This window comes from Melospiza georgiana, chromosome 3, assembly GCF_028018845.1.
Source record: "Melospiza georgiana isolate bMelGeo1 chromosome 3, bMelGeo1.pri, whole genome shotgun sequence".
In the NCBI taxonomy this organism is placed as follows: Eukaryota; Metazoa; Chordata; class Aves; order Passeriformes; family Passerellidae; genus Melospiza; species Melospiza georgiana.
This window is the reverse complement of record NC_080432.1, coordinates 109,140,247-109,166,035: the sequence shown is the minus strand read 5'-3', so window position 1 is coordinate 109,166,035 and position 25,789 is coordinate 109,140,247. Positions and strand designations below refer to the sequence as shown.

The window sequence follows — 25,789 nt, the reverse complement described above, 5'->3', positions numbered from 1 at the left end:
TATTAAATTTTCACTCATCCACTAATATGAGGGAATATACAAGTGTGAACAGATACCAAAAGCTGAGCTGAGTTTAGTGCATTCTGTTTCATGTGATTGTGTTTGCATTAATTTTGGCAAGGAAAATAAAACTATGCCTTAAGTGAAAATTGTAAGAGGCAATGCCTTTTAAAAGATGTGCTTATAGGATTTTGACATGTACAAATGGGTTGTGGGCCTGTATTTTTTCAAGAAGATGTGAAGTGGTATGAGATTTCACTCACAAAGCCCATTTCCTCTTACAGATATGAAATTTGAACAGTTTAGTTAAACACTCTTCCAGCTCTATGTCCACTAATTCTCTTCCCAAATCAAATTAAATATTAACATTTAACAGCACTGCAACCTTAAATAGATACTAGGCTTTTTCATTTATATAATTTGCAATACCCTCTCACACGCTGGTTTATGGTATATAATCTTTATTTATGGTATTTTAAATTTTTAAAGTTTTAAAAGTTTTTGTAAATTAAACATGAACTTGCCTCCCTCCTGGCATAACATCTAAGTTCTAATGCAAAAATCTTGCTTCATAACAAGAAGTGCTTTTTAACAGTTCTCTCAAGAGAGAGAAATATGAAGCTTCCAAAAAATGTTTGAAGGCATTTTTATAGCCACAAATTTATTCAAGAGGTGTGACCTAATAGGCCATCAACACTAGATGACGTTGAAACTTTTCTCTATTATTTTCCACAGGATGGGAAGATGCAGCAGCAGACTTTCCTCATGCCCTTGCTGCTCTGCCCTTGGATCAGAGGTGGCTTCCAGAGGCCACAGCACTATCAACTCATCCCTGAGATCACTGCCCAGTGCCCTTTCCAGGGCAGGTGGCAGCACCGACAGCCCCTGTGCTTTATTTATTTATTTTTTTTCTTGAAGAAAACAAACAAACAAACATGGAAATTCTAGAAAATCAAATGTACTCACATCAGCTCCCGGCTCTCCTGGCAACCCAGGGGATCCTGGTTTGCCTGCATCCCCATCTGGACCCTTCAGGATTTAAATGGACAGTTAAACATGTTTCATAGAGAGAAGTAGAAACAAAACTCAGAATTTCTTCTCTAGCAGAAGCAAATGAAAAGTGGCTGCAATCACTTACCGGTGGACCAGGGGGGCCCTTTGGGCCTCTCTCCCCCTACCAAGATATGAAAAGGAAGGTATTAGTCAGAACTGCAATAACCTTTTACAGTCTTTCATGAAAATCACTGATTTACAGATTACCAGAAAGAATCCTGAACTGACTCTTATTGTAGAAAATAAATATTAAATCCATATCATTTCTATTACAGACTAACAGAAATCATCAGAGAAACTTCTGACAGGAATCAAGGGAACATATGTAGTAGCTCCTATCAGGAATAATGCCACAAATCCTTATCAGAATTTCGTATGAGTGGGCATCACTACATAATCTCTTTTGAGATTAGATTTATAAAACGCTTTCACCCCATTAATGGCAGATAATCCCAGCATATGATGCTGATTACACAAAATAAATAATCCTGAGTTTTCTATACCAAAGATAATCTGAAAATCTGCTTCCTCCACTCACTCCAGCCCACTACAGAGCATGAGACCCATCAATTTTTCTTGTATCTGCAGCCAAATTCAAACTCCTGAAGATCAAAGGCTGACAGATAACGCAGAGCCAGCTCAGAGCATTTCCTGTTTCCTAGGCAGGGCACGGGAAACACTTACATCAATGCCATCAATACCGGGAACTCCTGGCGGCCCTGGTGGACCTGGGGGGCCTGGTGGACCTGGGGGGCCTCTCTGACAAGGAGTAAAAGAAAGGAGCAATTAGAGCCTGGCAAGCCATGGAGCCACTCTGGGGGGAGCACAGCTAGAGGCTATGGGTTAGTCAGGAGGTCACAGCTGTGACAAGGACCTGCATCCTCACCCCATGTATATCACTGGCCCTGCATCCTACTTTGACTATCACTATCAGGACCGGCAACACTGCCCTCACCAAAGGAATGGGGAAGGTGTTAAGCCCCCCTCCCTGGGCCCAGCCACTCTCCTGTGCCCACAACGCTGCCAGGGCCAGGTGGGCTCCACTCCCCACAAAGCAGGATCTGAATGTCCCCTGGCAATGACAGCATGGCAGAAATAAAAGTGATCTTTGCGGATCGAACACCAAAATGCACTACACTGATTACTTTCTTTCAACACAAAGGAGACAGTTTTCCTGAGAGCTCATACTAGCAAGGAAAATTTAAATCACCCGTGCTTCACTGACAGCCTCAGCGGTTTCCCCTTGTTCCTCGGGATTACATTAACATCTACAGAGGCGCTTTCTCAAAGCGCCGGGCTCCCGGGGGGAGGCAGCAGGCGCCGCCAGCCTCTGGAAACTCAGGGAAAGGCAGTTCCACATCTCCGTGCCTATAATGGGGGGCTCTGTTCTCCCTGCAGTCAGCTCTGCCCGCGGCCCCACAACGGGGCTCTGTGAGCAGGAGGCTGCTCCGGGCCCTGAGCCTGGACCCTTGGTCCTCACAGCGCTGCTGCTCTGGACACTTTTCCTCCACATACCAGAGTTCCCAGAAATATTCCGTCCAGCGGCAGCGGCGTGTGGAGCTCAGCCCCGCCGGTGCCACCTGCCCGGTGCTCGCCCGGTAGGGCACAGGCGGTGTCACTGCCCTGCCTCGGCCGTGTCATCCGCAGCTGCTGGGGGGACACGGCACGAACACCCGCCGGGGGTCGGCAGGGATGCCTTCGGTCCCTCCCTCTGCACCGGCACCCCGAGCTCCGTCCGCTCCCTCGCACTTACCTCGATTCCCGTCTGGGTTACCTACGAGGGAGGAAAAATAAAAAACAACAAAGCAGAGTCAAAGTCAGAACAAACTTACTTGAGCCAGGCCGAGGCAAAGCGCCTGCAGGAAGAGCCCCAGGGGCAGCAGGCGCCGGGCCATGGATGGAGGGAGCAGCCTGCGGCTGCCGGGGCGGGCGGGCAAGGTGAGCGCGGCCGGAGCCCCTCCCGGCTCGGCCCGGCCCGGGGCACGGTGGCGGGGATTGGAGGAGGGCTGGCGGCCGGGCAGGCGAGCACGGAGCGCCAGCAGCTCCTTAACCCTTTGCCCTGCGGCTGCCGGGTCGGACACGGAGCCCGCGGTGCCCCTGGGCCTCCCGCCGCCAGGCCCCGGTGCGGCGGCGGAGCCGGGGGCGGCCGCGCCAGCCCCTGAGGGCAGGCCAGGCACAGCGCCCGCAGGGAGCAGGCGAGCAGCCGCCAGAGGAGAGGCAGAAACAGAGTCACTGAAGGGTTAAAATGAGGCAGCGGCTGCTGCTGCTGCTCTGGGGCGTTGGATTGCTAAAAGCACCGAATACCGGGCAGGTATGGTAAAAAAGAGCATCGGTGGCCAGGAGGGGGGAGAGATAATGAGAATCCCGTGGGCTGCAGCGGCGGGCAGGGCGGGACAGGACGGCACAGGACAGGGCAGGACAGCACAGCGCAGCACAGGGCAGGGCAGGGCAGGACAGCACAGCACAGGGCAGGGCAGGACAGCACGGCACAGCACAGGGCAGGACAGCACAGCACAGGGCAGGGCAGGACAGCACAGCACGGCACGGCACGGCACAGCGCAGGAGAGGAGAGCACGGCACGGCACAGCATGGCACAGCGCAGGAGAGGAGGGCACGGCACGGCACGGCACGGCACAGGTGTCTCACCCGAGCGGGCAGCTCGCCGCAGCCTTCGCGCTGGGGGCGCAGGGGGTCGCAGTGGATCACCATCCACTGGATCTCGAACTGGCAAAGGAGAAAAGATCATGTTAATTCGGGTGAGGGGTCACGCTGACCGAGCGTCTAAGAGGTGGAATACTGGCACACCAGGCTGAGCATTAAACTCTAGGTATTTCATGTCAATAGCTACAGGTGGAGCAGGGCTTTGCCCTGCATTCCCCCATCCCTAACTGTGGAGGTATGTTAAAGACGGGGCATAAACCGGCCGAGGTGCTGCCACTCCTGAAATCCTCTTTATCACATCTTTACTGTTCTGTTTGTTTGCAGCCATCACGGTTTCCAGAGTGCTGAGACTGGAACACAACAGAAGGAATACCCTTGTTTCTTTTACCTGTTAACTGACACCATCATTTGTGAGCCAATTCTTTCCCTCCTTTATCCACTTCTCATTTTTAAACCATCATAAAAATAGCCAATTGAGTGCCATAATACACATATAAAAGAACTAATATTAATACTACAAGGCAGCCGTACAATAGCAACAGCCCAAACAGGAGTAAGTTGTAAACAGTATCCTCACACTAAATCCAAAACACAGCTCTGTACCAGCTATGAAAAGAAGAGAGCTAACTCTGTCTGCCTTGAGGCTGTGTAAAACAAATGTTGATAGGAAACATCTCTAACGTTAGAAAAAATTTTAAAATAAAACTCTTATGGTGGCAACGTAGTAAAATATGTGATTGGCTTCCCATTGATTAAGGAGAGGTGAGAGAAGGGCAAATATGTTCCAGCATTGCTGTCAAGACATCTTTTCCCTTGCCAGTATTTCACAATGATCTGGTTGATTAAGTTAAGATGATTTAAAGGATGCCATTATTTTGAAGATGTCTCATGTAGGTATTATGCTGTTATCAATATACAGTGTATATTGATACACTGTGCAGTCATAACGTTTTCAGAAATGAACCTCAGATAATTTAGGGGTAATCATAAAGCAAAGATATTAAAATGTAACCTTTTAAACCCAAAGATGGTGTGCTAGTTTTGCCTGAGGTAGAGCTTATTTTCCCCACAGTAACTGGTATGGAGCTGTGTTTTGGATTTGTGTTGGGAGCAGAGTTGATAGCACAGGGGTGATTTTGTTATTGCTGAGCAGTGCTTGGATGGAGTCAAGGCCTTTTCTGCCCCTGACCCCACCCCATCAGTGAGGAAGCTGGGGGTGCACAAGGACTTGGGAGAGGACACAGCCAGGATAGCTGATCCCACTGACTAAAGGGATATCCCAGACCCCAACAACATTCTCAGAATATAAAGCTGGGAGAAGAAGGAAAGGGCGGGGGGAGTTTGAAGTGATGCTCTCGGTCTTCCCAAGTCACTGCTACATGTGATGGAGCCCTGCTTTCCTGGAGATGGCTGAACACCTGCCTGCCATTGGGAAGTGATGAATTAATTCCTTGTTTTGCTTTGCCTATGTGCATGGCTTGAGCTTTACCTATTAAAATGTCTTTATCTCAATCCAAAAGTTTCCTTACTTTTACTTTTACACTTCCCATCCCACCATGGGATAGAGTGAGCAAGTGGCCCTGTGGGGCTTAGTTGCTGTCTAGATGTAACTACAAGGAATGTTTAAAGCCCATAGATCAGTATTCCTGACACACATTTGGCAGGATTCCTACAGAATTTCTGTTTCATCTTTATTTCTTAGTCAGCACAGATATGATTAACTGTGTCTGACTGTTCACTGTTTTGTCATCTTAAGTTCTACAGAAATTCCTGCAAATGCCCACCACCTTGGCACATCTCAATATCAACCTCGTAATTCAGTTGTCTTATCAGTATTGATCAGCTGATCAGTTGAGAGAGGTGAAGTTTAGGTAAAATGCAAATGAGACCTACATATGTAGGGTAGTATTTTCAGTATAAAATCAATCACAGGAATGCATTTATCAGCACCATAGTGGCTATTGCTGGCTTGGTGGTGATCCATGGGAAGTCACCCCTCCTGGGGAAGCACAACTGAGCTAAGCAATTTTCCATCTGGAGATTATCTACAATACCTTGTCAAGGACATCTACGTTTCTCCTAAGAGAGGTCTGCTGTCAACTGTTTGTACATTTGTTAAGTGACCAAGAATAAACTACATACATTTAATTGCAACTCATTCCAGAGCTATTTTAAACATGTTTTATCCATTTTTCAACATCTCTGAAACAGGCTTTTAGAGCTTCTTTCTCCTTGCACCTCTTTTTAAAACCTTTGAACATTACAGCCAATTCCAGTGTTATTTGGCTTTCCATAGCTAGAGTGTAGCCTTCTGGATGTGAAATTTCACAGGGTGAAAAAAAAACAAGATGTGACTTTTTACAGCATACAGACACAATCTGTTCTGTGGTGTAAATTAATCCCTGTTAAACAAATATTTACAAGCAGCTTCCTCTTAGATGCTACAAGTAATGTAGCTTCCCTGAGCTAGTTAGCAGCATGAAATGTCAATTAAATAATGACCAAGAGTCACTTCTAGCAAAGTGTTTGGTATCTATTATGAAAAAAACATGGTAATACCTCTGAAATCACAGTAATTAAGGCAATTATGTAATCTCACAGAAGTTATAATTTGAGCAGTAAGAAATTAATTCCCTTACCTTCCTATTATAGACATGTAATTTAGAAAGTAAATCCCTTTTCAGTTTTGAAATTATGCTAAATCTCATATTGCTTAGAGTTTATAATGTATTATATTAATTACTTTTCAATAAAAAGACAAAACTTTTTGATACTTTTGTCTAAAAAATAAAAGATAAAATGCAGCTGTGAATCTGTGTAAAAATTTGTCCTCCATAAAGCATTCCAGAAATCCTGGAATAAATCTTTGTAAGGGCTGAAAGGCAAGATGGAGTTGCTAATGGAGTTGTATCTATTATTCTCCTAGGCACTCATTGTAATAACAAGCAATAAAGAACCCCTTTTAAAATTATATGTGTTACAGTGCACCTCTGAGAAGTTGACCTATTCTGCAAGATAAATAGGGCCCTCACCAGAATGCTGCAAAAAAGAATGGGAAACACATAATTTATGTCCTTTTAAAATTCTACCACTGGAAGTAATATACTTTAACAATGCCTGGGAGTAAATTAAAAGCTGTGCCTAGGGCATATAAAATAACCAAGTCTTTTGAGATATTTAAACTTACAGTCAAGCAAGTTAAAGATTAGAATAGCCCCAAACATAGATTTATTTACTCAATTTATTTACTCAATTTAAAGAGAAATAAAGTACACAGGCTAAAACAGAAATTTCTGCAATATAAATAGACATTTTAAAAATACTAGTCCATCTGACTGTGTAATTCCTTTATCATCATCTCAGAGGTTATGGGGTTCCTAAATCTACATTATTGTAATATCAGGTTGAACCACTACCATTGCCTTTTTGGGCTTCCCAGCACAGGCCATGCAATTCAGTCAAGTGAGTCCTAAGTCAGCTCTGTCTAAAATAAAGTGTAATTTTAGGCATCCAAACTCAGTTTAAGAATATGGTGTCCTGCTTACTTTCTGTCTTCCCTGATAATTTTTTACAGTGTTTCATTATCCTTTTTGTCCAGAAGTGTGCATCATACTCCTGTTTTAAAGCCTAACTCATGCAAAGATTTTACTTTTTGTCATAAAATATACTTCATATGACCAAATCTTCCCAACAACATGCTAAAGCTATAAACAAATATTTTGCATTATAAATGGTGAATTATAGAAATTCCTTAATTCCATTTTGTCCTTTCATCCTTAAAGGAGGTTGTCCTATAATTAATGTAGCCCCACACTGGTGCCTGAAGATGTACAGCCTTAAACACAGGCCAGGCAGAACTTAATGCCAGACAGTTTTCCCTACCAAATGCCTGGAGAGCCCTGGGTGATCAATGCTGCTCAGTTGCATACCTGGCTGAAAAGAGAAAGTCTCTGCAAAACGCAGGCTGGAGAGTAAAGTGGATAAGATTCTAAGAAGACTTCTCTTCTGCTTTTCCTCACTTCTTCAATCCTGGCCAAAGGTCAGTCCAGAGCACCAACAGAAGGCCAAGATGGCCTTGATATCACATCTCTCTCCTCACTTGTCAGCTGCCATTTGGAATCACTACTTCAAGAGGCAAAGGAACCCTCCTTGTTTCTAAAGGGATGACTCTGTGTGCAATTGGAGGGCACAGTTTGCTCTAGTACTGTGTACCAGGTGCTGTAAAATTATTGCACTAATACCAATAGATTTCTCTGCATTTAATCTACCTTTCCAAAGAGGAAAACAATATTGGCATTTCATCCTACTAACATGCATAGAATATATGTAATGTGTAGTATTTTCATCATCCCACCTATCCATGCATCCATCAGTATTGCTCAGAGCAGTTAGCAAAGCTAAGATACATATGCTAATTTGTAATATGCTAATTGCCACATTATCAGCTCCAGCTGATTATTTTAATGACATTTTCAAAGACTAACTCTTGTTTTCAACAGAATTAGTGACTTTTCAGCTATTGAAATTTCCTCTTCCACATCTACAACAGCATGTTAGATTGATCTCTTCAGACACATGGGGCAGCTTTCTGCTGGCATTCTCATGAAAAACTGATTTCAATCCAGGGCAATACTGCAACTAAACATACAGAGGTGATGAAATATGAGATGCTTCTTTTGTTGCAATGTTTTCCCTTTCAGTTTTACACAACAGTGGTTAACCCATGTCCATGGGATTTTTTGCAAACAGTGTGAGATACAGTTTAAAATTATGTCTCACTTCACTCTTTTACTTCAAAGTTGTAACAAGTACAGGGATGTCTAGGAATTTTCATTTCTGAAATCTAGGCATAACCTGGGTCATCTCTTAACTTACAAGGTATAAGTGCAAAATTTAAAAAAAAAGTTAATACTTACCTGCCAATGAGTTATTTTCTGCCATTTCTGCTTTCAGAAATAACTTAAACATGCATTCCACAAAACAAAACCCCATATTTAATGTAAAACACTTTTTGAAGAAATAAAAAATTTTGAAACTTACCGGAACTGAAATCTGAGGATTATTTTTAAGTTTTCCAAGCACAGCAAAGCCATCAGTGTTTATTTTCCCTTTTGGTTTTATGTTTAAGGACTCTATTTTAATACAGTCAATAAAAAGTGTGACACTGTTTGCTTCCACAATTATCATAAGCTTGTGCCATTGGGAGTCAAACAAGAAAGGCAAATGTAAAAATGATGCTGTTTGGTGTCTTCCATCTGCTCCTTTATAAGAAAACTCAACACTTTTCATTTGACCATTGAGATTCACTCCAACTTGTTCTTTTCCTGAAGAATCCTGAATTTGCCAAATAGTCCAGTATTTCTGAAGTGTGGCCCCAGTCATCCGAAAAGTAGTTAGAAAGGAATATTCATCAGGCAATCCGTTGGAATATATGGCACTGTGTAGGATTAAAATACAGTACATTTGTTCTGTATTTGTTCTGAAAAGCTCCACATATCACCATAGACTAATGAGAAACCATTACTCAGTGGAACCATATCTCAACCATTCTTGTATCAGTGCACTCCTGCATGCTGAGCCCCAAAAGAAGGTGTTACTAATGGCAAAAGAACTCGTTCAGAAGTGTGGGTTCTTCCAATGTTTCACCATTTTTATGATAAACCTTTCTAAGAATAATGGATGGAGCAACAACTAACTCCTACTTTAGAGATAGAAAGTATATCCTACAATTATCCTGTTTCCCACTGTTAGACTTACAAAGTTGGTCAACAGTTTAGGACTTTGCAATGACCAGGGAGAAAGTGCAGATTTGATTTGATGTTGAAGGCATAAGAATGTCTTTTGGAAATGCATTTTCTTGTTCTCCCTGCCAATAATCCTTTTGTTAAGGTACAAGCTATCACTTCAACAGAAATCATTGACAAATATGTGGTGAGAACCCTCACTCAAAGTGTACTATGTCCTGTGACATTAAACCACAAGACTACAAGTAGCAGGGAACAGATTTGCCACATATAAAATATCCCGTATTTTAGCAACTCCTATAAGGTGAGCTTTGGAAACACAGGTAGCACTGGCTGTGTCACTGTGCAAAAGAGTCAAGTCCTTTTTTATTTCAAATGTATCACAGTACAATATTTAAGAAATTGGACTTTCCATATTTATTCTATGGATCATAAAACTCTAGGGTCATATCCAGTCAACATCAATACATTACTTGCCATCTACCCACATTTAAGGATAAGTTTAAATAAATTTCTTGAGCATGAAGACATGCCGAGCTATTTTGTCCCAGCTTTCATTAGGATAACTTCTCAAACAAGTAGACATCTTGAAAAAAGATGATTTTTGAGTGGCAGATCAATCCTATCTCAGCAGCTATTTATATAGCTTTAGTGAATCTCAGAATCTAGGTTATGGGGGAAAACAAGCAAAAAACCTGTCAGCTCTTATTCTGTATGCTTGATGACTACTGATTTAGAAAGAGAGTACTTCCAGAAGCCATCTCCCTAGTTTGTAGCGTCCCAAGCTGCAGTGCAGCTGTGCTCCAGCAGGCAGCGGCACAGCCTCAGTAGATTTCAGGGAGGATGCCGCAAGCCTGGCAGCAGCAGCAGCTTCGGCTTACAAATAAAGTACCCGCAGTGCTGGTGTCTCTCCTTTTCCCCGGGAGCCTTTGCACACACCTGAGAGCTGGGGTGTAAGGCAGGGAAATGTTTAGCTCATTATAAAAGGTGTGGAGACATACGAAGCTGGAAGAGGGGGCTCCTTACCAGTACCTTAATCTGTCTGTGCTTTGCTCTGAATTGTGTCTCTTGACTGAGGATGAAGTCCTGCCCCACCTGGTTTTGTTAGATAGGATTTTATCTAACTCATTGTTTTCTGTCATCATTTATTTTCAGTTTTTATCCTGCCCTCTCAGATGCAAATGTCACCTTGTGGATATTGTAGCTGGCCTTCAGTTCTGAGCCCTTTGCAGTGTTTACTGTGCCCTATTCCTCTTTGTCTTACGTTTCTGGCCTATGCAATAAGCATATATGTTCTTTTCTTCTCCAGGAAGATAGTTCTTCTCCCTATTCAGACATACCTTCACTCTTACTAAGCTTCTGATCCAGTTCAGCATGTGTCCTTCCTCTATAAAGTCTCTTTTAAAAATCTCCTCTACTGCTAAAACTTTAGCTCAGCTGGGTCATTTATCTCTTCAGATGCTGAATCTCATTTGTTCTTGCAGAAGAGCTGGTTTTTCTACTACCACACTGAAAGTGGTATTGTTAGGTAATTTTTAAATAGCCTCCTTGTGACATTCAACTTTCCCTGTTAAGTTCAGTGACACCAGGGTGTCTGATACACTGAGCCTAAAAGAAGCAGTGCTAATCCCAGATCCTCTGTGAAGAGGTTTTCAGCATCTCTCTGCACTGTAAGTTTTGTTGTCATGGCAATACTCGTTAAACTATCACACACATTCTCATTCGACCTCAGCTGACACAACTCTACTGCCAAAAAAACAAAACAAGAAAAGAAACAAAAACCCCTGGTACATGTACAATTTTTTTGATTAGAAGGTTGTTTATGCCAGATTGACAAATGAATTCTTTGCACTATATTTAGCTATAGACTTCGTATTTTTCAAGACATTACATGGGTTCTCCTTTTATAGGACATTAAAATAGGAAAGAAATATGTTCAGTTTTTCAGAAGATATGCAAAGAAGAGAAATAATGTAAGAGCTTCTGACATTGGTAAGAGAAAATCAGATTATAAGAAACATTTATCAAACCCTAAAGATAAATATTCAGAGCACAAACATGGAAAAGTATTCACATTTAAAAAAAAGACTAAAAACCAATCAGAAGAACTGCTGCCTTTAGACTAAAGACTCAGTATGAGTAACATGATTCAACACAGTGAAGCATGACCCATCACCAGAAAGGTACTCTGCAGGGGACTGTTACTGCATAAGATTTATACCTATAATTCTACAAGCAAATCAGAGACATATGCTCATTCATCTCAGCTACTCCAACAGTAATGATCCTATAGTGGTTTAATTGTATTTCAGAACACATTTCTTTCCAAAGCCTGTAATCCTTATATAGGCAAAACCCTTCCAAAATCAGCAACTTAAAATGCTAAATATTTGGAAACCATGGCAAATTTAGCATGATATTTAAATAAACAATTGTAGAGAAGCTATTCCTCCATCTTACTGCCAAGTGAAGAGTGGTGGATGCTGTAACTTTATTGAACAGCTGAAAGCTGTATAAGCACACAAATTCTTTCTGGAAATTGTTTTTAACACAGATGTTTCAATTCCACTGTTTAATGGAAGAGAACCAATGAATTTTAAACACAGATTCAGGTAAATGAGCAAAGAAAGAATTTATATGGAAATATATTTAAAGGCTAAAATCCAGATTTATTCCTAATCTATTTCCTATCCACTTAAAATTGTTCAGGATATGAGCCATCAGATCTTTAATTTAATCTTTTTCTTCAGTTTGTAAGAAAGCATTCCAGTCCTGCTTTTCTTGTATACTCATACTATTATTAACTGCTTCAGTTGTTTTATGAATACAAGATTAGGTCAATTTTTTTTATCGGATATTCGACTATTTGCCTAAATTTTTAAAGTATTGGAGGGTGGGAAGTTTGAAACATTTGTAGTTCATCTAGGGGAACTTCCGAAGCACTACTATTTCTTTTAAATATTTTTAAATAAATACCTAACATTTTCACTAACCCTATATTATGAATACTTAACAAGAAGATTTCTTTGAGATTTCAAAGCTAAGTCCTACCCAGGCTTTAATACAACCAAAGTAAGTCATCTGACAATGGTGAGGAAAGACCTGACCCATCCCAGTGAGCCCAGGATTCACCAAGAGCAGAAGACTTATGTTAGAAGCTCAACTATACACCTATTTAAGTTCTACAGAGTAACTGTTTATTTTATTAGATTTGGGGGTTTTTTGAGTTAATTTCTTAGGTGAACTCCATTGCTCACTGACTTAACTTAGTCTTTGCTAAATAAAGATTTTAGAAATGTTAGCACAACCCACTGGAGGTGGCTGTGGAAATTGCTGTGGCCATTCTCATGATACTGCAGTATCACGTGCCCAGGGTTGAGGGTTCTTCTGGTCAATCTGGAGACACTCGTGCTGCCTCTCCTGGAGCTGCCTGGACTCACAGCTGACCTGGCACACCCTGCCTGGCAGCAACTGAACAAGCAATAACAATAAAACTTAGCTCAGCACTTTTAAAAGCATCTGTCCTAAGTCATTAACCAGAAGCCATTTGTTAGGACTCATTACCCTCAGCTGATCTTTATTATTCAGAAACAGCCACTTCCGAGCTAATTAATTCTCTTATGACCTAATTAGCTTCCTAGCCGCATTTTGTCTTTTCTATTTCAGCATCCTCATCAATATCTGGGTGGGATAGCATACTCATAATGTGAAAGGAAAAGCACCTGAAGAGCTTTGGTGGCTGAATGTAAAAAACCCAGATCTTTGAGCACATGCACTTGAGGAGTGCTGCTTCACAGAAAAGCAATATTCCCAAAGGGGGGGAAAAGCACCAGAAAATAGGCCTTTGAAATTCTCTGGATACTTCCAGTATACTGATAAAGCTTATAAACTTCCTCCCTATTTTGTTTGGGGTTTTGTGTGTGTGTGTTATGACAGTTGCATTCATGAAGTCAAAGGTTTAGGATTTCATCCAATGCACAATGATAATTAGCCCTTTTCCCACATATAAAAAAAGTGTCATGAACATATTTCTTTGTGTCAATATATATATTTTTTAAAGATTTCCATTAAAAATAACCAATTATTATCCAAATCAACAGGATTAATTTTTTTAATTTGCTTACTAACTGGTGGGCACCTAAACACATACACAGATTAAATTGAAAAATGATGGGTTCACCACATCCAGTGAAAACAGCTATATGTCATGGCAGATCCAGACCAAGTTATTACACCATGCCATTACATGGAGAACACTGGATTGAACCTTCAGCAGATTTTACTCTAGAAGAAGCACTGGCCAATGGAAATTTATTTGGATGATGGGAGAAGCTAAATTATGACTTGTGTGCAATCCTTTCAGTTCATTTTGGGATATACTTCTGGGCAAGCACACAAAGCAGCAAAAAGACCAAGCTACAACTCGGTAGCATTTTAAGGAAGTTCTGTGAGTTTTTCAAGGCAAAAGCTACTGCTACATCAGAGACTGAATGCTGAGCCATGCCCATCCAATTGAGCTCTCACTGCCATACCATATAGCCACTCTAAAATGGGCTCTTCTGCTCTAGTATTAATCATCATGTGTTAGCCTAAAAAATTATTTCCCTGTTGCCAACGTGTTTGATGAGGGTCCCACCCCATTGCTCCCATGGCACTTGGGCTATATCAGCCAGCCAGCTCGGGAAAGCCAGACTGGCCATTTTCCCCGAACTCATTCTATTTTTCCCTGCCCCGCCTCTGGATGCAGCCGGGGCGCTCAGGCCGGAGGGTGAGCCCGGCGTGTGAGCCCGGCCCGCGGCGGCGCCGCTTCAGCACCGCGGGCAGGGACAGCTCCGGGAGCCGGGCCGGGCCGGGCAGCTCAGCTCAGCCCAGCTCTGCCCTGCCCAGCTCTGCCCTGCCCTGCCCTGCCCTGCCCTGCCCTGCCCTTCTCTGCCCTGTCCTTCTCTGCCCTGCCCTGCCCAGCTCTGCGCTGCCCTGCCCTGCCATGCCCTGTACTGTCCTGTCCTTCTCTGCCCCGCCCTGCCCTGCCCTGTCCAGCTCTGCCCTGCCCTGTCCTTCTCTGCCCTGCCCTGCCCAGCTCTGCCCTGTCCTTCTCTGCCCTGCCCTGTCCAGCTCTGCCCTGCCCTGCCCTGCCCAGCTCTGCCCTGCCCTGTCCTTCTCTGCCCTGCCCTGCCCTTCTCTGCCCTGCCCAGCTCTGCCCTGCCCTGTCCTTCTCTGCCCTGCCCTGCCCTTCTCTGCCCTGCCCTTCTCTGCCCTGCTCTGCCCTGTCCTGTCCTGCTCTGCCCTGCCCTGCCCTGCTCTGCCCTGCCCTGCCCTGCCCTGCCCTGCCCAGCTCTGCCCTGCCCTCCTCTTCCCGCCCACTGAGGGGGCCACGCTGTAAAATAACTCTGGAGCAGCTCACTGAGCTCTGCCCCGGGACAGAGGAGCAGCTCACTGAGGAACTGGAGCACAGTCAGGGCTCAAACCTTCAATTAATTTCCTGGCCCAATGACCCCAATGGCAGGAGTCAGCTCAGATGCTGGAGTAACACAGTTGACATAGGTTTGTTCAGGGGTAACTTGTGTATATCAAGCACGTATTTCACTAGAACCATCTATAGCAAAAAGCCTAAATGTCAGAATCCAGGATATTCCTCTGGCTGCCCTGGAGGACTTGAGACTCTGGCATGGGGCTCAGAAACCATGGCACGGAGTCAAAAACTCCTGTGCCTTTGATTCTAGCCCATGGAAAGTGAAAATATTGCTGCTTTCATCTGAGAATCTCCCATTTTTAGTGATGATCCCATTTGCTGTCTGTGTTTGGATTCACATTCATGCACCAGCAGTCCTGATTTGTGTTTCAGAGTGAAAGTAGCCAGGAGCCCAAGGTAACCAAACACTTAAGCTCTAAAGTAGCTTAATCTGGTGGCAATGAAGGTAGGAGCCGGGGAGGATTGCAGCTAGAAAAGTTGTTAGTGATAGGTGGAGTAAGACAGAAACACTTCACAATCCAATTATTCCAAGCTGCAACAGTAGTCCAGTTAATGGTCTTGCCACTTAATTGCTGAATTGAGGCATTCTTAATTACATAAGGTGCTGGAACAGAATCCAGACTTGCCTAAATTTGGCAAAGACATCTCTATCCTGCTGTACTGTCTCTATTCCTTCACCAGCAGCAAGTCTGGCCTGTAAAGCACTAACACAATTAGATCCTTAAATCCTGACTTCTATCACAAATTCACTGTAACATGCTAAATAATAATTTTCAACTTTTATAGATTAAGTGACCACCTAACCCTAACCCTAACCCTAACCCTAACCCTAACCTGTTATCTAAAAGAAGCACACAATGAAAAACCCCCTCACCTCAGAATCAGTGAGTTCTTATCCTACCTCATCTCTGCAATCCTCACATGCTGAGAAATCCCTTTGTGTCAATATTTTAAGAAAACTTTTTCTCTCTCCTCCTGTTACATTTTTTTGCCTCCCTATTTCAAATCATCAGCAACTTCTGACATTGCTTTCTAGAGGTGAATCCCTTAGCATCAGCAAATCTTGAGGCACTCTGAGCAATATCAGTGGTTAGAGGGAAATCCCTGAAATTGCTGCTACAGAATTAGTCTGATCTGGTGGTAGCAATGAAAAAAAAATTCAATTCCTCTTTCCTCTTCTGAAAACTTTTTAAATTAGGTGATCTAGTTGGTGGGAGATCTACCACTTAAAAGATAAGATTGCAAAATATCTATATTTTACAGCCAAACAAGGAAGGCATTACCTGGTTGGTATCCTGAAGTCTACATTGGGTCCCAATTTATAAGCTACTTGTAGAGAAGTGGATCCCACTACTCTCTCAACAATCCCTTGAGAAGCAGCTTTTTCTATTTGAAACTGAGAAATCAGGTCAAAGCCTGTAAGAAAAAAATATACATATCCATAATGTAACTTTCATTTTATTTCAGAATTGTGCTGTCACAGAGATGACTATAACCTGATTTTTTTTTAACAGCAGCTTTATCCTGAAAAAGTCAGGGTGCTACTTGCCTGGTAGGTCATCTTGGCCAATCCTGATTGTTGGGCAGATATCAATTCTGTGACTGGCACCCAGAATAGCTGGTAGTCCTGCAAAAAATGGTGAATTTACTAACCATGCACCTGCACATTGCCACAGATCACCTTATAAAATCAATGGAAGCAACTGTAAGATTATTATTAATTAAACAGAGCTATAAATAGAGCTAATAATTAGAGGTATATAATAATTTAAACTGTACTCAGTAAAGTAAGAGGTATAAGAAAATAATAATCTTTTTCTAGAGAGCTCCAAATTAAAAACAGGAACTTGATATGGTATTTGATCTTTTTTCAAGCCTTTAAATGAGAGTGTTATAATAATTCTTCTCTAGCAGAGCTGTTGAGAAATAGTAATAGTGTAAGAAGGACTGCTGTGTAAGGAGGTTTTGGGTTGTAACTTTTTGTGGTTCAAGCAAACTTAAAAAAAAAAAGGCCAGTTACCTAAATCAACAGTCTCTCTACTCCCAAGGAAACTTAAACAAACCTCATGCCAACTAAAGAAGTTGTTGTGAATCAGCTGGCATCTTTTCCATCCTCTCTGGTATTCCAAGCTTTCCCACTTTCCTCTGTGGTAGATTTGATCAGAAAATGAACATTCATGAAATGAACATTCATGAAATGTAATGTGGTGGCAAGAAGACCTTATAGACCTTTTTGTTTACCAAAATGAGAATGTAGAAGAAATTTGTTTGAGGAAACTAAATCTAAAAATCCTATTTTTCAGAATATTATATATCAAAAAACCTTGTCATGGCCATAAGACCTACAAGATACCCAGAATTAAAGAAGGAAAAGCAAGCATTTATTTGAAGAGTTTAAGAGCCATGCACAAGTCTAGTACCAAGTCAATCTGGAAAATGTTAGCAGAGTGTGGGTAGGGAAAAATGAAGAGTGGAAGCTGGAAGGAGAAGCATTTCTAACCTACAGAGAGCCTCTTGTGTGCTGCAAGGGCTCAACCCTAAATGTGGGTTTCCTTCTGACAACATAGGCTTAAAGAGAACATTCAGGTTGACACATTGCACCTTAGAAAAGACTTCATTCTATATTCTTTGATGAGACACATGGCTGACATCCAGCCATTTACATTTTATGCCCAGCAAATAAAGTAGGACCAGTTTATTGCCACATGTAGCAGAATATCTAACTAGAAGCACTGAAAGACAGGGAAGGTTTGTGTCCTGTATTTGCCATCTACATCCAGATTTTAATCCTTACTTTAAAAATACATCTAGTAGCAAATTTAAAGCAACACACACAGCTCTTGCTTTTTTCCTGGTTTTCATATATATCCTTCTACCCATTCATGCATATATAAATGCACATAGACAGCTCTCACTTTGTGTGATGGCTAGTTACAGAGGATTTTAGTTTTGAATAAACACAGAATAATTCTTTTGACATTCAAAATTACACAAAGATTAAATGTAGATAAAATCTGTCCCCTTACTTGATTGGTGCTGGATGGTGGCTGAGATGAAAGACCACAGAAAACTACACAGGTAAAAGAAAGCTGTAATTTTCCTGTAAACAGAAAGAAAACTCCAGCATGAATCTATGGTTTCTGACAGGTTCTGTTATTAAATTTCTCCCCCAAGCCATGCATATTAAACATATAAAATACCACCTAAGGATAAAATACCACCTAAGGATCTGCTAACAGATTTGACAAGACAATATCTTTGGCAAGATAATTTCTTTACATGACAACATTTTATTTTTGCCTTATAATAAAATATGTCAAGAAAGCTCTTTCTGTTGTAGTCCACCCGTATAATGCTGGCAAGGACAGCTTTCACTGTTCTAATCTCTTATTTACAGATGTCTCCAAATCCCACTTGTTCTCTTACCAGTGGCTTTTCATCTTCACTGCTGGATTTCTTCACTTCTCTCATGTGAATTGGCAGGGTAAATCGTCACAGTGCCTGCCTCCCTCTCATTAGTCCGACGGGGGAGTGCAGCAGAGGGTGCAGGCAGCAGCTCCTGCCCCACCAGGACCCTGCAGAGAGGGAGGTGCAGGCTGCTGGGCTGGTTTTAATCTCTCCAAGGGAAGGAGGTGGAGGCTGGACAGACATGTGGGTCCTGGTGGGCTCTGAGGGCGGACCTCTGGAGCCAGCTGAATATAAAGAAGCCAAGAGAGCAAATTAAAGTCTGCTTCTTTCAGCAGCACAAGGGCAGGGAGATACAGAAAATGTGAGTTCACTCACGTTTCACTCACAGTTCGGAAAATGTGAGTCTCTGAATGATGGGATCTGCTGTCCAGCCAGGCAGGGGAAAGAATTATATGTAACAGGAGGTGTGAGGAAGCTGGTGGCTCTGATAGGGTGTTAAGACTAAAAGTTCTGAGAAGAAGAAAATCCCTGCCCTATAAAGAAGGTATTTCCATTTATTTCCATTTCTCACTGTTTTACTCATCAGGAGAAACCTGTCTGGTGAGGTCCCAGTTGGTTTTTCTGAATAAAACAGGTTATGTAAAAGGGTTTTCATTGCTCAGATTCTAACCTCCAAGGCATACACATAGGTACTATTATTAAGCAGCCTCCTGTTCTGTTGTCATTGATAAAGCACTCCCTTTCCAAAGAGACTATTGCATACGCTTGGACACACAAAGACATTTACTCATATTTGTTCTCCCAGATACAAAAAGAGAGAGAGAAACTGAAATCTGTATGCATGCAAAGATCAAGGAAATTATAATAAAAAGCCAGAAGGTCCTCACAGGAACCACAGTCATGTATGTATGGAAAAGTATGATAGGTTGTTCTTATACATCACATTTTTAAGGTTTCATCTTCTCTAGACTACTGATATTGTGGTTAATAACAGCCAAAATTTCCAGATCTTTCAAAGTGTGGAATATAGGAAATGCAATAACCTCTGCTGTCTGATAAGTGTCTGGATAAATAACTGGGTAGTGAACTATCCCCTCCATCCCAATTTGCTGTAAATCACATTCCCAGTATTGGTAATTTCAATGTTAATGTGGTTTACAATTTTAAATCTATTTTTAGAAAGGGTGAGGCTGGATCACACACATGAAAAGTTTGCCATGAATGTCTGATTTTGATGCCTAAGGCAGTGAAGCTTTAGTGATACCATTTTTTCACCCTTGAAGGGAAAGATACACCCAGGGACCCTTGTGGTCCAGCACAATTGTGAACATTGCATATCAGCACCAGGGTTGTCACATGAAACCTCTGTCAATTCAAAAACAAAAAATGTGAAATATCAATTTGATCTCACAAGAAGTTTCCCCAAATCACCACACACCCGAGTGCCTGATTTCCCTTGCAGATATTTCCATTGAGGCATCCAATGGTACCCATAGGGCCTGAAAGGAGTCCATAGGGAGCTGGAGGAAGGACAGTTCATGGATGTCACTTGAAGCTGTAACAAAGGGGAACCTGGCATGTGAAGGAATGACAGAGAGCACCCAGGACTTAAAAAGAACACCAGAAACTCTGTGAAGGAATGGAAAAGAGTCAGGTGCCAAACCATCTCTTTTGCTGTCTATAAGCTGTGGCATTTCCTTTGCCTTTGAGACTGCTTAGAATTGCCAATTTATTTGAGGTGGTATTAAGGAAGAAAAAGCCATTTCAGTAGTTAGATATGGAACTAAATAGTAGCACGTTACAGGAAGTTAGCAATGTTTTTTGGTAAGTGGTGTGAAGATGTCTGCCATCCATTGTGTCTGGGGTAATTCACACACCCATCATTCCTCTCCTAGAGGGGGAGTCTCATTCAGAGAAATTCAGAGAACATATACTCTGTTTCTGGGCAATCTATAATCTAATTTTGCTTGCATTTCATTGCAACAATTCTCAAGGGTGGAACTTCTTTTATGTCTGGAGCATTTTTCCAATACAGGATCTTCAGAAAACGTTTTTACTGAAATAAAACATGGGAGATAGTACGTAACTAAAGCTGGGAAAATACATTTAGTATTCTGTTTGTGGGCAAAAGAAAAATTCTTTAGAAGACTGATAGCCTCTCTTTGCCCTCTGTGTATTTTGATGTCTTGCTCTTGAAGGAAAGCTCACAGTCTGTGATGAAATTCCTGATTAGATGCTCTACTAATAATTATCACATCACCTTGAAAGAGCCAGAAAAATACTAATTGACAGACTAGTGGCAGCAAATTTAATAGCCCCATGACCTAGCCAATATTATTCCCATTTCAAAAAAATGTGAAGTGGGATAGATGGAGTATGTATCTCACATATCTTGCTGTCACAGAGACAGTCCTCAACCAACTAACACTCATGTTTAGCTGATCTATTTCGATGTCACTTGATAGTTTTCTCTTCTTATGAATTGGGCCAGTACAGTTATTTTCAGAAAACCTCAGTGTGCAGTTATTGCTGTTTAGCCACTTGCTCAGGGATTCATCATCTAAACACTAACTGCTCATCTCTTGAACATGGATGAATTAAACAGTGGTGACTTTGCTCAAATACTGACTCCTGAAAATAAGCTATGTAGGAAGGTCATCACCTCACTGGCATGTGGAGAATTTCTTACACACCTGACTTCACATTCCATTCCTCAAATATCTGATTCCATATTCATTCCATACTCCTGTTCTTCTGTGTGGCTTGAGTTGGAGAACAGGTATTCACACAGCTGTCTCTGAGAATGTGGCTGGAGAGAAATAGCAAATGGGTAGACCCAGTTTCTCTTGCAGATACAAAGCTTGCTCTCTGTGATGAAAAGGTTTGCAGCAAGGTGGCTGCAGTTGGACTTTCAGAAGCTGCAATCCAGCTAAAAACAAAAAGGGCATGATTTAGAGAAGACCACGTGGCAAATAAGAAGGTTTCTCAGTTGAAGGTTGGATTTACAGCAATTTAGGATGACTAAATTAAGGGGTAAATCCTTTCCTGATGTGTATTTTCTGTCTGGGCTTGAAGCAGCTCAATGTCACTGGCTTACACTTTTGAGCAGAACTTTTAGAAGGACCTAGGCCAGTTTGTTCTTCCCCTGAGTATCTGTGACACATATCCAGGTACTGGGGTCTCAAGAGCAAGCTTTGGAACTGGAGGGAGTCTAGTTTGTGCCCCTGTTTAAAAGGAGCCTCTGCCTGTGTGAGTGATCCCATAAAGGACCAAGTGGTTCATGCTTCCAGCCCTTGGTGGCTCCTCGAGAGGAGAGGAATTACTTCTTATTTGTTGCCTATCTCCTGGAGACAGACACTCCTCTCCCATGTGGTCTTCTGTAAATTGTGCCTTCTGTCTTTTCATGTGACTTCAGCCTCTTATGGCCGCATTCTCTGTTCAGTTTACAATTTAAAAAATCCACTTTATACATTCCAACCTTCGTAGGGGTCACTGCTCTCTCTGAAGTTTACCAGACCCCAGGATAAGCACATAGCACACTCCTGACATGAGTAGGTTTGTTGTCATGTTGTGTTTGGCTCTCTCAGTTTGAGATTAACTGGGTGGGTGGCTGTAAATGATGGCATTTCTGAAACACCTACTCTTTATTAATCATGCTAAGAGTTAAGGTAACTTGGACCTGGGACTGATCTCATTGACATCAGGGCCAAAACTTGCACTGACTTAAGCGCCTTTTAATTAAACCAACAAAAAATAATTAAACCAGCTTCCTCAAGTGTAGAGTAATTGAATTGACAGCAAAACTATAATCCTTGTCAGGTTCCAACACATCATTGGAATTTAACAAACAATCTATTATCCAATAAATTCTTACCTTCATCATAAAAATGTGCTTTTCTGTCCAGAATTTTGTGAATTTTGGCATGGGAAGAAAAACAGCTTTTCTTTCCAAGCTGTCAGATGCTGTTTTGCATAAAGACCAAACAGCTTCTTTCTAGTAGAGGTCACTCAAAGAAACCTGGGAATTCTTGAGGCCAGATTCTCATTCCTCAGCACAATCCTCTTTACAGGTGAACCTCACTGTACTGGCCCTGCAGCCAATTTGTGAACACCTAGGCTGTCCAATGTAGAGTACAAAATTCAACAAATCCCTCAGGAGTGTTCTTGGAGCACAAATAGAGATGGTCTCTGTATGAAGCCAGACAAACTTCCACTTTAGCTCTATGTCCCCTTGCCATAATAATTCTTTCTGTGGATGAGGCTTGCAGTTCCCATTACCTTTGGATCAAAGTCTATATTGTGGCATCATTCCTATTTTTATTTCTTTCTAGGTCAGAAGATTTGTATGTTGTCTCCAGGGGTGTCAGACAGCAATTTTCCCCAAATGTTACAGTCAGTGTTTCAGATTATCCTAAATACAGGAGAATTTATTTTCTAGCGGAACAGCAAAGAAAGAGAAAAGTTAAACGGATTTCAAGTGTAACTATGCTAATATTGCCATGAACACTCTTGTGTTTCAGCTGAGATTATTACTCTAACCTCACTTACACATCTACTGATCACATGCATTCTCAAAAACTATAATGAAATCAGAAATGGGCTCTGCTGTCATTTATTAATTTGTTGAGTATAAAATGTAGTGAAATTTTCTCATTTATAATAGGAAATACTACTACCAAGAGCTAGATCCAAATTTCATGTAACTAAAAACAAAACAAAAAGCCACCCCAAATTTGGAAGTATTTTCAGTCAGAGTTTAATGAGTCTTGATAATATTCTTCTATATTGTTCTCTCCTCTAATACCCCTAAATATATTAAGATTCTTTTCTAGCCAAAATTACATTAATTGAACTTTTTGTAATTGTTGACATGATGGTACTTAGTTCTGTTGACATTTATCTCTAAATACTGCAGCAAGCATAATTTCTTTCATTGTCATCAAATACCCTTTGAAAGAGATCATGATACCAGTAAGAAAATATCTGAGGTGGGATCAGGTTTTTCCTCTCTTACACCAGCACATGAACATCATTACATCAGCTCATAGGTAAAAATACCCATAAAAATAAAATTAGTGTTTGATTACTTGAGGCAGAAACCAGGCTTTCTCCCTACCTCTCTGCCTGCCTCCCCTGGCCAGATTCAGCATCCTGCCTCCTGTCCTCAGCCCAGTCGAGCTCCAGCTGCCTGGACCCAAAGATAGGACAGGTTCCCCCCCACTATCCATCATGATCTCTCAGAATGAAAGACCCTGACAGGGTGGGAAAGAAAAGAAATATGCATATATGGCTACTTGTTTACACAAAATAGCAAATTCTATGGCACAAGTTCTGATTTTTATGGCCTAAGGGGGGAAGAAAAGCTATTTTACACTGTCGATGACCATGAGGATTCTGTAAGAATTTTTTCTAAAGTGGCAAAGTCCTCGGATTGTCCCAAAGTAATTTCAGGATTTTCACAGATCAGGACATCACTGTATAGTTTCATGCTTATTTAAGGACTACCTGAACAGCTCTGGGATGGGGACAGTAGGGTGCTCTGTTCATTTTGAAATGAAAGATGTGATTCAACAAAGTGTGGTGTTAAGACCACAGAAAACTGGCACACATAGATCTCTGTATAGAATTGATGACATTTAGAATATATATTTTGATCTTCAAGACATGTTCTGTATCAAAAGAACTGTTCCAAATTTTTAAAATGGTTATTTTCTCTCTTACAAGAAACATAAAGGACATAAATATATAACAATAACACAATAATTAAATAATTGAAGTATAATATTCAAAGTTTGTAAGTATTTAAATCTATATAATTAAAGTTTGCAATTTCATTGCACTGATTTTGTACTTCCAGTTACACCTGGTTATTGACTTCAACAGAGCTACTGAGTTGCAAAAAATCTTCTGGACAGGAATTCATTGAGAAAAAACTAAGAACCACAAATTTTTTTAACATTATTCCTTTTGTTTTCTCCCAGTGAACCCAACATTATGCCACAATGGGAACAGTGTGCTGCCAAAAGGAAAACCACAAAGAAGAAATCAAAGGGCAAATTTCATGATAATTTTCAAAGCAGAGGGAAGCTTATTAGTGAAGTCCCACAGAGACTTGTACAAAAGCTTGTGCCATTCAAAATATTCATAAATGTGATCTGGAAGGCAGGTATATAATGGAGAGGTTACATCTGCAGATAAAGGAAGTTACCTGAGCAATAAAAATGAACATTTGAAATTTACCCAAGCAATAAAAATTGAGCTGGCAGTGTGCCCTTGTGTCCAGGATGGCCAAGTACCCTGGGGTGCATCAGGAGACTGTGGCCAACAGGTCCAGGGAGGTGATTGTCCCCCTCTGCTCTGCCCTAGTGAGGCCACAGCTGGAGTATTGTGCTCAATTCTGGTCTCCACTGTTCAAGAAAAACAAGGAGCTACTGGAAAAGATCCACTGGAGAGCCCTAAATGCAATGGGGGGTCTGGAGCATCTCTCTTATGAGAAGAGACTGCTGGAGCTGGACCTGCTTAGTCTAGAGGCAAGAGTGAGAGAGGATTTTATTGATACATAGACACAGCTCAAATGCAGGTGCCAAGGTGTTGGTTCCAGACTCTTTTCAATGGTGCCCAGTTACAGGAGGAGAAACAGTGGCCATAAACCAAAACACAAGAAGATCCACCTCAACATGAGGAAGAACTTCTTTACCTTGAGGGTGGCACAGCACTGAGCAAGCTGTCCGAGGAGGCTGTGGAGTGTCCCTCTCTGGAGACATTCAAAACCCTCCTGGATGTGTTCCTGTGTCACCTGCTCCAGGTGACCCTGCCTTGGCAGGAGTGTTGGACCAGATGATCTCCAGAGATCCCTTCCAACCCTAGCAGTTCTGTGATTCAGTAGTTCTGTGATTCAGTGTAAGCTGATGGTATAAATTGTTGGAAGTTCTCAAAACACCTTGTAAGCTTTTCACAAAATAGCAGGTCAAATCCCATATAAATAATTAAGAAATAATAGTGAACAAGTAATCCTAAATTTATGGTGGTTTCTACTGTTGTAGAAAGTTATGTGTCAGCTGTGAGAGGCAGAGCTATGAAAGCATACCTTAGTGCTCAGCAAGGGGCAAAAAACACACTGTATGTTAGGAGAAATTAGGGAAACAATAGTGAACAAAGCAGAAACCATCAAACTGCTGTGGTGTAAAGCATGGTCAGCCGGGATGATCAAAGGTTCAAACTGGTTCTAGTAGGGAGAAAATTAAATGGATGAGGATTCTTCAAGCCTAAAATCTAACATCTAATGAAGTCTAAGCACTATGGTAAAGTGAGTAAAGGATAGTTGTCACTCTGTTGCAGAACAAGGACTAAGTTTACAAAGAGAGATGGAAGCCAGAATTTTTAAAACAAGCAACAAACAGCATTTCCCCATACCACTCATAGGTGAGGGGTGAGATTTTTTTCCACTACTTTT

General features: G+C 41.6%; 1 protein-coding gene across 1 annotated transcript in view; it reads right to left on the bottom strand.

Moving 5' to 3' along the window:
• Positions 1 to 18,482, bottom strand: part of COL9A1 (collagen type IX alpha 1 chain) — a 62,137-nt gene extending 43,655 nt beyond the window's left edge. Inside the window, exons 1-10 of the mRNA XM_058020385.1 lie at positions 18,355 to 18,482; positions 17,955 to 18,028; positions 16,478 to 16,555; positions 16,212 to 16,344; positions 8,755 to 9,151; positions 3,700 to 3,777; positions 2,807 to 2,827; positions 1,738 to 1,812; positions 1,139 to 1,174; positions 967 to 1,029 (exon numbers count right to left, since the gene is read on the bottom strand). Coding sequence (XP_057876368.1) covers positions 967 to 1,029; positions 1,139 to 1,174; positions 1,738 to 1,812; positions 2,807 to 2,827; positions 3,700 to 3,777; positions 8,755 to 9,151; positions 16,212 to 16,344; positions 16,478 to 16,555; positions 17,955 to 18,028; positions 18,355 to 18,368 — 969 coding nt within the window. The 5' untranslated portion in view covers positions 18,369 to 18,482. The remainder of the gene's footprint in view (positions 1 to 966; positions 1,030 to 1,138; positions 1,175 to 1,737; positions 1,813 to 2,806; positions 2,828 to 3,699; positions 3,778 to 8,754; positions 9,152 to 16,211; positions 16,345 to 16,477; positions 16,556 to 17,954; positions 18,029 to 18,354) is intronic.
• Between the last annotated feature and the right edge of the window lie 7,307 nt (positions 18,483 to 25,789).